Source organism: Drosophila miranda, chromosome XR (assembly GCF_003369915.1).
Source record: "Drosophila miranda strain MSH22 chromosome XR, D.miranda_PacBio2.1, whole genome shotgun sequence".
Lineage (NCBI taxonomy): Eukaryota > Metazoa > Arthropoda > Insecta > Diptera > Drosophilidae > Drosophila > Drosophila miranda.
The window spans coordinates 27,438,606-27,450,415 of NC_046674.1; the positions used below are offsets into that span (position 1 = coordinate 27,438,606).

The following is an 11,810-nucleotide window of genomic DNA, read 5'->3' on the forward strand; positions in this document are numbered from 1 at the left end:
TAGTTCAATTCATTTATGGTGTCATGACATTTAAATTTACTAACTTTAATGCAAAGCGAGAGATAGCTTTTGAGACATAACGCAATATTGGTGTTCGGGGCTATCTCCAGACACGTGTCCCGGCTATCAGTCGATGGTCTTTCAACACACACACAGCCAACCGAAATCGATCATCTCTGCCGCGGCGCTGCTTCCATATTAACTGGAAAACCAAGCTGACACATATATTTGTCTCGCTCTCACTGTATGCTTTTCCCATAAGATATTTTTGTAGCTATTGAGCAAAGCCTAATGTCATATGGCCATTGTAGGTTTGTTGACAAGAATTACGTTACTCAAAGTTACGTACGTATTGCGCGTTGCTGTTTGCTGGCTGTTTATGTGTGCACTAAGAAGCAGAAAAGCGTTTGTTAATAAATTATACAAAAGAACAACGATTAAGGCATGGGAAAACCGACGAATATCAACCTGGCAACTAATTTCTCCTCTTGCCATGGTCAGAAGCAAAGCGATGTGGAGTGCCTAGTTTTCGAAACTGCGACGCGCATTGAAGGCATTATAGGGAAATACAACCAAAATAATGAAAATGCGTTCTTCGTCGGTCAGGTAAGTGAAATTCCAGTAAACTGTATTCTCACTAAGAATTGGTACATTTTTAGACGGAATATAAAGTTCGATTCCCATTCCTTGAAAGTGGAGTCGACAACAGCGTCCTTGACTGCGCTCAATTTTTGGGCAACCATGCATGCGCCAATAAAAAAGAATATATCAACCATGAGAAGATCGAGGCACAGGCTGAGTCGTCTTTCGAGGAAGAGGCACAGCCTGACTCGCCTTTCGAGGAAAAGGCACAGCCTGACTCTTCATTCAAGGAAGAGGCCCAGCCTGACTCTTCATTTAAGGAAGAGGCCCAGCCTGACTCTTCATTCAAGGAAGAGGCCCAGTATGACTCGGCATTCAAGGAAGAGGCACAGCCTGACTCTTCATTCAAGGAAGAGGCCCAGCCTGACTCTTCATTCAAGGAAGAGGCCCAGCCTGACTCGGCATTCAAGGAAGAGGCACAGCCTGACTCTTCATTCAAGGAAGAGGCCCAGCCTGACTCGGCATTCAAGGAAGAGGCACAGCCTGACTCTTCATTCAAGGAAGAGGCCCAGCCTGACTCTTCATTCAAGGAAGAGGCCCAGCCTGACTCTTCATTCAAGGAAGAGGCCCAGCCTGACTCTTCATTTAAGGAAGAGGCCCAGCCTGACTCTTCATTCAAGGAAGAGGCCCAGCCTGACTCTTCATTTAAGGAAGAGGCCCAGCCTGACTCTTCATTCAAGGAAGAGGCCCAGTATGACTCGGCATTCAAGGAAGAGGCACAGCCTGACTCTTCATTCAAGGAAGAGGCCCAGCCTGACTCTTCATTCAAGGAAGCGGCCCAACCTGACTCGGCATTCAAGGAAGAGGCACAGCCTGACTCTTCATTCAAGGAAGAGGCCCAGCCTGACTCGGCATTCAAGGAAGAGGCACAGCCTGACTCTTCATTCAAGGAAGAGGCCCAGCCTGACTCTTCATTCAAGGAAGAGGCCCAGTATGACTCGTCATTCAAGGAAGAGGCTATAACACTGCCCGGTGAGACGAAAGCTCAGCAAGTAAAATCCAAGGATGATGGGCTGATCGGAGATGGCACTGCTGCTTCTTCGACATATAGCTACGACAGTGATGACAACGTAGTGGAGGAGCACGAAAAGGATAAGGAACCTGGAAATTGCTTCCGTGGACAGGCCGTACCGAAGTGTTGTTTGGTCAGTAAAAACCATCACCCTATTTAAATATATAAATTTATTTAACCACAAATATTGGTCTCCAGACGGATTCAGTTTTTATGATCGATAGACCCAGATGTGCAGTGATGTTGAAGCAGGAGCTGCGCCGCTTCTCCTTGTTGTCCTTGGACGCCGCCAAACGCCAAGCCAAATTCAAAATCAGTGTAACCAATGTATGTGTTGCCTCTGAAGAAGCAAAAAATCAGTAACTGTGTGAATTGATGGGATATTCATCGTTCATCATCCCTCGTCTTTCAGGTGTACAGCCCCTTTCAGTTTTGGTTCCAAATCGCTGATGAAAATTGTCCTTACGATCTGGAAAATCTGCATTTGGCGATGAAGTAAGTTGTCGTGTATCCATTCCATCCTCCAGAACAGCAGCTAAAAAAAGATGTACATATTTAACCACAGCGACTTTTACCAAGAACGGCGCCGACCCGCCGAAAGCAGTTACCAGAAGCCTATCACTCGGTTTTTCCTACGCCCTGGATACATTTGTGCCGCCCGTCCAAAGTGGGGTGGCTGGAAGCGGGTTCGCATTGTGTCCGCACCACAGGAAAATACTACGGACGTTTCTGTCTTCTACGTGGACTATGGCCGTCTGGAGAAGTGTGCAAGCGAAGAACTACGTTTTTTACCAAAATTGTTCAGCAATATTCCGGCCATGGCCGTCAGGGGAGCACTCTCGCATATCCATCCGCTGAATCACACTTGGCCGGCCGACGTAACGGAGGAGCTCCGTGCCGCAGTTTTGCGGCGCGAGACGTTTGCCCATATCATTGAGGCGGACCAGCAGGATGAGATCTATTCAATCAAAATATACCAACACAACCGGTCTGATGAGTCGCTAAACAGCAAAATGATTCTGGAGAAACTCGCGGGCGAAAGCGATCATTTTGACGAGCGTATCATCAAACAGCATTGTGGCCGCCGCATTCGCTACTTGTGCGAGCGTCTTCCCACGTGAGTATTCTCTAGAGAGATCCGATCCATTTTAAATGCTAAAATAGTGAATTTTTGCAATTTCCCTTTGGTCTCCTTTAGCTTTGAAATGCTCGAGACTGGTGTGTTTCCCATGGATGCGGATAAGGATCTAGATTTTGTGAAATATTTCAATGGAATCATGTCCGCAACATCGTATTTTAGGGAATTTAAGATTCCCACGAGCCACAACCCCCTTCGGCAGGACCTTGAAAAGGCGCTGCGTGACTGGATGGTTGGCTACAAGAAGGAGCAGATGCCCTTGCAGAAATTGCAGAGGGAAGCCGCGCGTAGGGCTAAGGAGAAGGAGAAAAATCGTCGCACTTCTTACGAAAAATTATTTTACAAAAGAAAGGATTAAAATTAAAATAAAATAAACATCTACAATCGCATCTATTAATTACACTGTGGAAGACTAAAAACCAAAAACAAAAACCAATAATGTTGTGCGTTTAATTTGTACTCGCTCAAAACAAAGAAATTTCAATGTATTCTCCGATAATCTGTATCAATCTCCCATTCTCCGTCTTTCTTCGTCTGAAATTGGGACTCCGTTTGCGATAGGGCTTCTGCTTGGTATATGGACCGATGCGGATCCCCTCCTGGACACGTGTCCGTCTGTGTTTCCCCACACTGAGGCGATTGGCGTCTCGGGAGTTACAATTGGAATTTTTTGCCTCTCTCTCGCTCATTGCGGAGTTCAAAAAAGTAGAATTGTAGCCGCCACGCCTGTGTCCTGGAGAGTGTTCAGAGGATCAGCGGAGGATTAGCAGATCCTATGCTTTTCATCTACTTACCCTTTCGGTGAGATCTGGATCTGGAGCACAGCTTCGGTCACGGGTCCAGTCTAGGGCAGGAATCGAACTCAAGTTTTGGTTTAGTTGTATTTTCTTTTGCTGCTTCATCGCTTTGTGGCCCGACCATCCCGTACTGTCCCATCGGCACTTCTAGTTGTTTGATTTGCGGAACCTGAAGGGCGGCAGGACGAATCCCTGGTGATGCGGATGGGAATAGTCGTCTCCATAAGAATGGTTGGAGGTGGCCAGATCTTCATAGCTGCTGCTGGACGCAATGCTTTCGGTGGTGGAGGCTGGCACTGGCAGAGTGCCGTCCAATAATCTGGGAAAGGCCTTGAACCACGGCAGGGTCAGGGAATAGCGGTGCCAATTGTTGGTGTTGTCCTGAGTGCTGGACACCGCACCCTCGGGGTGCACGCGATCTGTACCTTCATTCTGGAGCGCCATCGGTACCTGCCTGGAGCACTGTGAGCCCTGTTTTATCGCCTGGGATGTAGATGCACGCGAAACCGTGCACATTTCCGTCTCGGAGCCATCCTCCTCTTCAGATGTCCCTTCTAGAATCGTGGCTGGTGCCCCCTGGTCCTTTAGTTCCCCAAAGTCTTCCAGATCATCCAGATCCTCCGTTGTGATAGTGTCGGTGGTGCCGCTGCTGCTGGGCGTGTAGTGGGCCATTTGCAAGCGGCCAGATGACTCGCTCGGCAGCTCCAGGCCCTGCTCTTCCTCATCACCATCATCCCCTTCCTCGACGAAGTCGGCCAGGAGGTCCACCTGGCTGAACAATTTCACAGGCGCCTGGTCACGGCCGTGGCCCTGGATTTGGTTGTGACGCCTCAGCCGCCTCATGTTGCTGCAGGAGCGCGAGTTGCCGTAGAGCAGACGCTGCTTGAGCATGGCCTTCTTAGTCAGATCAGGACGCTGCAGCCGTGACGCATTGGTGCCAGCCACTGGTCCTTGCTGGCCAAAGCTGCCAGGGGAGGAGTCCATCAAGCCAGCACCGGCGGCGCCCGTGCCAGTGGATCCACCACCACAAAGACGCCGCAAGCGGCTGGTGACGAGTCGCTTCAGGTTGTGCTTGGACTGGGCATTGCCGTACCTGATCCGTTTGGCGGCCCGCTCCCGTCTGTCCGCCGCCGCGCGCTTCGCATTAACGGCCGCCTGCATTTTGGTGGTCAATCGCAGATCGCTGCGCAGGTAGTGGCCCACACCGGCCTCGGCCAGTTCCGCATTGCGACGAGAAATCTCCTTGCCCAACTCTTTGGCGCGTGCCAGAGTGTTCAGGCGCTGCAGATACTGCTGTTGCTCGACCGTTGGCGCCAGCAGCTCCAGCCGACGGCGTCGTTGCATCGACCTAGCCGTGGCGGAGGAGGTTCCAACGTTGCAGGTGCCAGCGCCATCGAGGCCAGGACCAGGGCCAGCGCCAGCACCAGCGCCAGTGCTAGTGCCAGTGCCCGACATGGCGGGGGGCCCCTCCTTGATCTCCTCGATCTCGCGGAAGAGTCGCTTCAGCCTCACCTGGCGCATCTTCAGCTCGATGGTGCGGTCGTTGAACTCCTGTATCCGCTCGTACTCCTCCCTCAAACGCTGCAGCTGGCCATTCCTTTGGCTATTGTTGTACATGCGGCGGAAAAACGGCGTCGACTTGATCTGGTATGACATGATGGATACTGCTGTCTGCGTCTGCTATCTGCTATCGGCTTACTGCTGGATTATCTTTGATTTTTATTTTATTCAAACTGCAATTGAGAATTTAGCTGCGTCCTAAATATTTTTTGGCTGGTTTATTATGACGAAAATGATTTTTTCATGTGTGTGATTTAAGATTTTTTCTAATGAGACTGAGACACATTTAACCAAAACGTCAAAATTCCCCAAAGCCAACTAAGAAAATTCATGTAGTTTTTAGTCAAATTTGGAATCTTTATTTCTAAATGGTTAAAGCAAATTATCATATAAAAGGCATTTCGAGTAGTTTATCTTTCTTTACGGCGGCATTCCAAGCTTACACGTTAAATATCAATTAAATATAGTTTTAGGGCAACATTCTCTTTTTCTTTTCGCATTTTCGCATCACAGATGCACGACTACATACATACATACACAATTTTTTGTTTTGTTTCTTTTCGTTTTCTTTTTCTTATGTGAGATTGAGGTTATGTTAAGGCGACATCGCAGATGCCAAAAGATTAAATTTTCTCTTACAATTTGGTGAGGTTATGTTTGACAAATTTCACAGTTTCCACAAAAAATACATATGTATTTCTTATATTCTAGACATACACAAAGACAATTTCCCTCTTTCGAGGGTTACAAAACACATAACGCACATTCAGTAAAAAAAGGTAGGTTTAAATTTGCGGTCAAGCTTGCTCACTCCCGCCTGAGGCTTGATTGGCTGGATTTACTTGGTCAGTTTTTCCATAGTTTTAATCAGTTTGTGCTCATCGGCGCCGCTGAATCGGGCAAGGCGCGTCGTGCCCCGTAGGAAGATAAATGTGGGCATGCTCTTGATCTTGTATTGATCCACCAGATCTAAGAACTTGTCCACATTGATCTTGATGACCATCGCCTTTGTGGAGTACTTGCGGGCCATGGACTTGACGCTCTTGTCCATGTCTTTGCAGGGCTCGCACCAGGTGGCGTAAAAGTCCAAGACCACAACCTTACCCTCGGCAGCATCCATTTTCTTATGAAAGTCGTTCATGCTACGGATGCAAGCCATTTTTCGTTTTTTATGTGCACACGATGAATTAAAAAAAAACTATGTTTACAAAGAACTTTTCAGTCTCGAGGTTTTGCTCAAGCGGGGATGCGTTGGCTCGACGTTCATTTTTTGGGACTACTTGTGGGCCTCGTGGTACCTTTTATAGCCTCGGCTCGGCCGATCTGCGGAATTTGGAATTCGCGCCATTTTTATCTATACAATTAACCTGGAATTCGTGGAATTTCATTGTCCACTAGCTCTTATACTCTCTCCGTCTCTCTCACTCAAAATGTCCAACATTATATTGCACTATTGGGATATTATTGCACACACTCATAAAGGTCACACTGCTGCAAATCAGGCGAAAATTTGAAACGAGCAGCGACGCCGCCATTCGTGATTGCATTGATATTTCTTTTATTTTCTTTATTCGAAAGCTAGGCATTGAATTCGTGGAATTGGGTTCATTGTCCACTAACGCTCTCCTCTCTCTCCCCTGAAATGTATCTACGTAATTCGAAACATACTTCTGAAACATCAACGAGCACACAACATTGTTGGAAAGAAGCAACTGAAAAATTTCGTGCAAAAAGTAGGCCTTGCCTTTGAACAAATTTTGGACGCCCTTTAATTTTATCTACTGCCTCAGCCAGATTTCAGTTCGTTAGTCGTTTCTCAACCGTAAAGGTTTTTGGGTTTTGTAAAATCGTAAGTCTCCGAGCAAATTTAAAAGCAAATAAAAAAAAAAAAATGTGAAAATTTTGTTCCGTGTTTGTGCATTTTGGTTTTGTTTTCTTTTTAGAACTTTACTAACGATGGTGTATCTGGTGCAGAGCAAGGATGACTTCGATCAGCAGGTCACCGACGCAGGGGACAAGCTGATCGTGACCGATTTCTATGCCAACTGGTGTGGACCGTGCAAGATAATCAGCCCCAAGCTGGAAGAGCTGGCCCAGCAGTATGCCGACCGTGCCGTCGTCCTCAAGGTGAATGTGGACGAGAACGAGGAGATAACCATCCGGTACAACGTGACCAGCCTGCCAACGTTCGTGTTCATCAAGAGCGGAACCGTGGTCGATTTCTTCGTTGGCTGTAACTCCGAAAAGCTGGCCAAGACCATGGAGAAGTATGTGGGCAGCGAGTGCGATTGCGGCCAGGGCACCGACGACGACGAGCCAGACAGCCAGACGCCGCTCGAAGGGGGAAACAGTGACAATAATGTGTGCGCCATCAATTCGAATTTCATCGAATCGGAGCAGCCTGACGCCCCCGACGACGTCATTGACGCCATGGAGCAAGAAGGCGTCATTGAAAACTAAGGAGCAAAAAAACACAAACAACACAGCACAGTAAGTTGTCTAAAAAAACAGCAATGCAATGCACAAATGCAACACAACAAAATGCATTCTTCTTTAGGCACTAAACGGCATTTTGAATGCCATCGACCAGTAGAGGCGTCCTGGAAATATGACATAAAAAGCAGCACTACTACAGAGTCTCCCAAACAGAAAGCAATGCATAATTGTGTGACATTAAACAACCAGACACATCGCAGGCAAACGAAACAAAATACCAAATGAAAATATGTGCAACAACACAGGCAACTAACCAAATAACAATGCATAAAGGCAACACTTAACAATATTATTGATGCTATCGACCAGTAAGGCATCCTGGATTTCGATAGCACAAAAACATGACTTAAACCTTCTGACTCAATCAGAAACCAGAAACTAAATACAGAATCCAATGGAAATATGTGCAACAACAGCGTCCCTTACACAAACAACAATTACACATGTTAAATATTGTTTTCAAAACTATACACTAAATGGAAATGTGTGCAACAACACACAATTGATCAATTAAATATGTTAACTTTCAACCAGAATTCTTCGGCAATTGTTTCGTTTTTTAATGGATTGGTTTATTCTATTTAAATTAGCACGTTAAAAAAAAGTGGGCTCGGGGCTTCGGGGGTGTTTCAGTTTCACTACAGCCTTGGTGGTCCTACTTCTTGGCGAAAGTAATCTTCATGGCGTGTGTGGGTGTAATCTTGAAGCCCTGTAGTGCCTCCTTGGCGGCATTACTCTGCAGTTCGGTGGTGAACTCGACAAAGGCAATGTCGTGTCGGTTGGGCACCAGGCGAACCTCCTTGAAGCCGGGGAACTGATTGAACAACATCGACAGCATCATCTCGTTGGTTTCCTCCGGCAGATTGGTAAGGAAGAGAATTTGATTTGGCGGCTGCTCAGTTTGCGTATTTGGATTCGAATTTTCAGTGGTAACCGGCTTCTTCTTCTTGTCTCTGCGGGGGGAGGGGTGTACGGAAAGAAATGGTTTGTTATTGTTTCTGGATGCGAATGGAATGCTTTTATTTTTGCGGAGGGTACTTACTTTTTGTCATCGATACCCGGTGTGGGCTTTGGCGGCTTCACCTTCTTGGGGCGCTCCTTGAATGTGCCCTTAAGCTTGGCCACGATGTCCGAGTCAGACTTGGAGTAGGCGATGCGCATGGGCTTGTCGTAGAACGGGAAGCCCTGCATAGTACGCAGCGCGTTGGATGCACTGCCGATCTCCTTGAATACAACAAATGCCTGGCCGCGCATTTTTAGTGTCTTCAGGGCGACAATATCGAGAATTTGGCCGAACTGCGAGAAGATGGCATAGAGGGACTTTTTCAGTTCCTCCTTCTTGATCTTTTCGTTCAGGTTGTTAATATAGATGGTCTGATTCGGGCGAACATCCATTTTTGTTGGAACTTCGTGCGAAACTTAATTTAAACTATATTTTTGCTTGAAAACACAGCAGCAAAGAAAAAAATGCTCCCTTGAGATCAGTGTTGTAAAACAACAGCCGGCACCGCCAACGCGTTGTACTATTTTATGTCTATCGCACTGAAGTATCGATTAGAGCTGGAGAAACATCGATGTTTTAAAAACAATCAAGTTAAGTGAAATCAAATATATATTAAAATAATTTTGAAGCAGCAGGTTGGCCCAGCTTACCTAAATGTCCTTTCAGAAGCAGTGGGATGTTGCCTTAATCTATAAACATGTTGTAGCCACTTATTTTAGTGTGTGTTATTTCATGGGCGCCAACTAAATGCAAAACCATCGATGTCAACGATGCTACCAGCTTTAATCGGTAGTGTCGGTAGTGCACAAGCCCATCGATTGCTTCCGTGCAATTCAATTAATTTTTGTGTTTAGTTTTGTTGCCATTTGCCAATTCAATTTGTTTGTGTTATTAATGGTGCTTTGCGGAGAAGCTGGCGCCCACATGGCGCCCCACAGCAGCGACAAAGGCGACCGCTATGCCAAACTGTCGTTCCTTGGTGAGGGTCAGGTGAGTTTGCTGCAACGCTAAAGCTTTATTTATATTATATTGACGTTTATTTCTCTTTAAATGCATTGTCCATTCTCCCCTCCCAGTTTGCCATTGTGTACAAGGCTCGGGACACGGTGACCAGCCAGATTGTGGCCGTGAAGAAGATCAAGCGTGGCACCCGCGAAGATGCTCGAGATGGAATCAATCGAACCGCTTTGCGCGAGATCAAAATTCTGCAGGAACTGCAGCATGAAAACATCATTGGGCTGGTGGATGTGTTCGGACAGCTGTCGAACGTGTCGCTGGTGTTTGACTTTATGGACACCGACCTGGAGGTGATCATCAAGGACACCAAGATCATACTCACGCAGGCCAATATCAAGGCGTACGCCATCATGACGTTGCGCGGCCTGGAGTACCTGCACCTCCACTGGATCCTGCATCGCGATCTGAAGCCCAACAATCTGCTGGTCAATAGCGACGGTGTGCTCAAGATCGGTGATTTCGGCCTGGCCAAGACATACGGTTCGCCAAATCGGATCTACACCCATCACGTGGTTACGCGCTGGTATCGGTCGCCCGAGCTGCTCTTTGGTGCCCGCCAGTACGGCACTGGTGTAGACATGTGGGCCGTCGGCTGCATTCTGGCGGAGCTCATGCTGCGCGTGCCTTTCATTCCCGGCGACTCGGACCTGGATCAGCTGACCCGCATCTTTGCCACCCTCGGAACACCCTCAGAGGCCGAGTGGCCGTATCTGGGGAAGCTGCACGACTATCTACAGTTCCGCCACTTCACGGGCACCCCGTTGGAGAATATATTCACTGCCGCCGACAATGACCTCATCCACCTAATGCGCCGCCTCTTCGCCATGAATCCGCTGCGGCGTGTCTCCTGCCGCGAGGCACTGAGCATGCCCTACTTTGGCAACAAGCCGGCGCCCACCGTTGGTCCAAAGCTACCCCTGCCCTCGGCCATAGTGGCGGCCAATGCAAAGGCCGACGAGAAGCCCGGCCAGGCGGTGAAGCGCAAGCTGGTGGAGACTACCGTTCGCGGCAACAGCCTGTCACAGAAGAAGCGACTGCAGTTCTGAGAGCTGCCAAGCTGTTTTAGCATTTAGTGTAGAGACCTAAGACAGAGACAAGTGTGTCCAAAACATTGTTGAGATTGCATTCAGCTCGGGTTGATATTGTCCATTAAATATGTGAGAAACTAATAGCCAAAAAATGTGTTGCCCTGGCAGCAGATGTCAGCAGATGTCATTGTAGATCAATTGTGTATCTCAAAATTTCCCAAGTAGTATCCCCCATAGCCAAAATCAAATAATTGGGCCAAATTTCAGTGTATGTTTGGTCATTATTAAGTGTGTTGTATCTCCGTTGCAACAGAAGGCAGAACGATGTCCAACCAGAAACAGACCAAGACACAGGCTCCGATCCAGACCCTGGCCCAGGTTCAAGAGGCGGACAAGCGGTTAACAGACGAAGAGGCGCGCCGCCATCGTGCGAAATTGCGATTCAGCTACGGTAATATGATTTCCAATGCAAATCTGAATCGCATGCGCAACCGGCTGAGCGCCGCCGTGACAGAGGCGGGACCCACAGCAGCGGTATCAGCAGCAGCAGCAGCAGCACCAGCAGTTGTTGTATCAGAAGGAGACGGAGCAGCTAAAAAAGTATCCTCGGCGGGAGCACCAGATACAACACTGCGTCGCATCGCCTCCACTTTCGAGCATGTGTGCAATGTGAAAGCCGGCTGTTGCGAGGCCCAGCCCCACGAGGACACCGACGCGGATGGGCGCGAGGAGCGGGCCGAGGTGCTAATTTGCAGTCAGATGATGCCCCAGGCACCATCCCTATCCGTTCTGTCGCCTGTACCAGAACCACAGAAGAAGAAGGATCTTCCGCTTGACAGCAGCCACTTGGACGGCTTCTATTCAAGGCCATTGGGCGAGTCGCGTGCCATCGAACGCTGGCAGCAGCTGAGCAGCACGGTGACGTCTCTGTTCAGTGCCCGCCGCTTCAGCGATGACTCGGAGTCGCCTGTGGCCAAGACGCGACGCCTACGCGAACAGCGGGAAATGCTACAGATCTTCACTAGACCCTTCCTCATGGATCAACAGAAGCGGGAATTCAGAGATTGAGAAAGAAGAGATTGAGGAAAAGACGAGACGGGACGTTACAAGAGGGGAT

At 48.2% G+C, this 11,810-nt stretch overlaps 7 protein-coding genes across 7 annotated transcripts; 4 read left to right on the plus strand and 3 right to left on the minus strand.

The window, feature by feature from the left end:
- Window positions 1-307: 307 nt before the first annotated feature.
- On the plus strand, window positions 308-3,189 carry LOC108151089 (KH domain-containing protein akap-1). The gene is made up of 6 exons (XM_017279474.2): window positions 308-606; window positions 660-1,787; window positions 1,853-1,981; window positions 2,067-2,149; window positions 2,220-2,771; window positions 2,853-3,189. The coding sequence occupies exons 1-6, from the start codon at window positions 445-447 to the stop codon at window positions 3,148-3,150; spliced, it is 2,352 nt and encodes a 783-aa protein (XP_017134963.2). The 5' UTR covers window positions 308-444; the 3' UTR covers window positions 3,151-3,189.
- Window positions 3,190-3,228: 39 nt separating this feature from the next.
- Window positions 3,229-5,427, minus strand: LOC108151090. Its single transcript, XM_017279475.2, has 2 exons — window positions 3,587-5,427; window positions 3,229-3,525 (listed from the first exon to the last, which is right to left on the minus strand). Exon 1 carries the CDS (start codon window positions 5,243-5,245, stop codon window positions 3,737-3,739), a length of 1,509 nt encoding a protein of 502 aa, XP_017134964.1. The 5' UTR covers window positions 5,246-5,427; the 3' UTR covers window positions 3,229-3,525; window positions 3,587-3,736.
- A 58-nt stretch (window positions 5,428-5,485) lies between these two features.
- Window positions 5,486-6,436, minus strand: LOC108151099 (thioredoxin-1). The gene has a single exon (XM_017279493.2). It carries the CDS (start codon window positions 6,306-6,308, stop codon window positions 5,988-5,990), a length of 321 nt encoding a protein of 106 aa, XP_017134982.1. The 5' UTR covers window positions 6,309-6,436; the 3' UTR covers window positions 5,486-5,987.
- A 451-nt stretch (window positions 6,437-6,887) lies between these two features.
- Window positions 6,888-8,181, plus strand: LOC108151098 (thioredoxin-2). Its single transcript, XM_017279492.2, has 3 exons — window positions 6,888-6,998; window positions 7,093-7,639; window positions 7,707-8,181. The coding sequence occupies exon 2, from the start codon at window positions 7,106-7,108 to the stop codon at window positions 7,607-7,609; it is 504 nt and encodes a 167-aa protein (XP_017134981.1). The 5' UTR covers window positions 6,888-6,998; window positions 7,093-7,105; the 3' UTR covers window positions 7,610-7,639; window positions 7,707-8,181.
- Window positions 8,182-8,192: 11 nt separating this feature from the next.
- On the minus strand, window positions 8,193-9,147 carry LOC108151097 (U1 small nuclear ribonucleoprotein A). Its single transcript, XM_017279491.2, has 2 exons — window positions 8,688-9,147; window positions 8,193-8,598 (listed from the first exon to the last, which is right to left on the minus strand). The coding sequence occupies exons 1-2, from the start codon at window positions 9,038-9,040 to the stop codon at window positions 8,301-8,303; spliced, it is 651 nt and encodes a 216-aa protein (XP_017134980.1). The 5' UTR covers window positions 9,041-9,147; the 3' UTR covers window positions 8,193-8,300.
- A 219-nt stretch (window positions 9,148-9,366) lies between these two features.
- On the plus strand, window positions 9,367-10,834 carry LOC108151093 (cyclin-dependent kinase 7). Its single transcript, XM_017279483.2, has 2 exons — window positions 9,367-9,638; window positions 9,725-10,834. Exons 1-2 carry the CDS (start codon window positions 9,543-9,545, stop codon window positions 10,709-10,711), a joined length of 1,083 nt encoding a protein of 360 aa, XP_017134972.1. The 5' UTR covers window positions 9,367-9,542; the 3' UTR covers window positions 10,712-10,834.
- A 42-nt stretch (window positions 10,835-10,876) lies between these two features.
- Window positions 10,877-11,788, plus strand: LOC108151096. Its single transcript, XM_017279490.2, has one exon. It carries the CDS (start codon window positions 11,018-11,020, stop codon window positions 11,759-11,761), a length of 744 nt encoding a protein of 247 aa, XP_017134979.1. The 5' UTR covers window positions 10,877-11,017; the 3' UTR covers window positions 11,762-11,788.
- The last annotated feature ends 22 nt before the right edge of the window (window positions 11,789-11,810 follow it).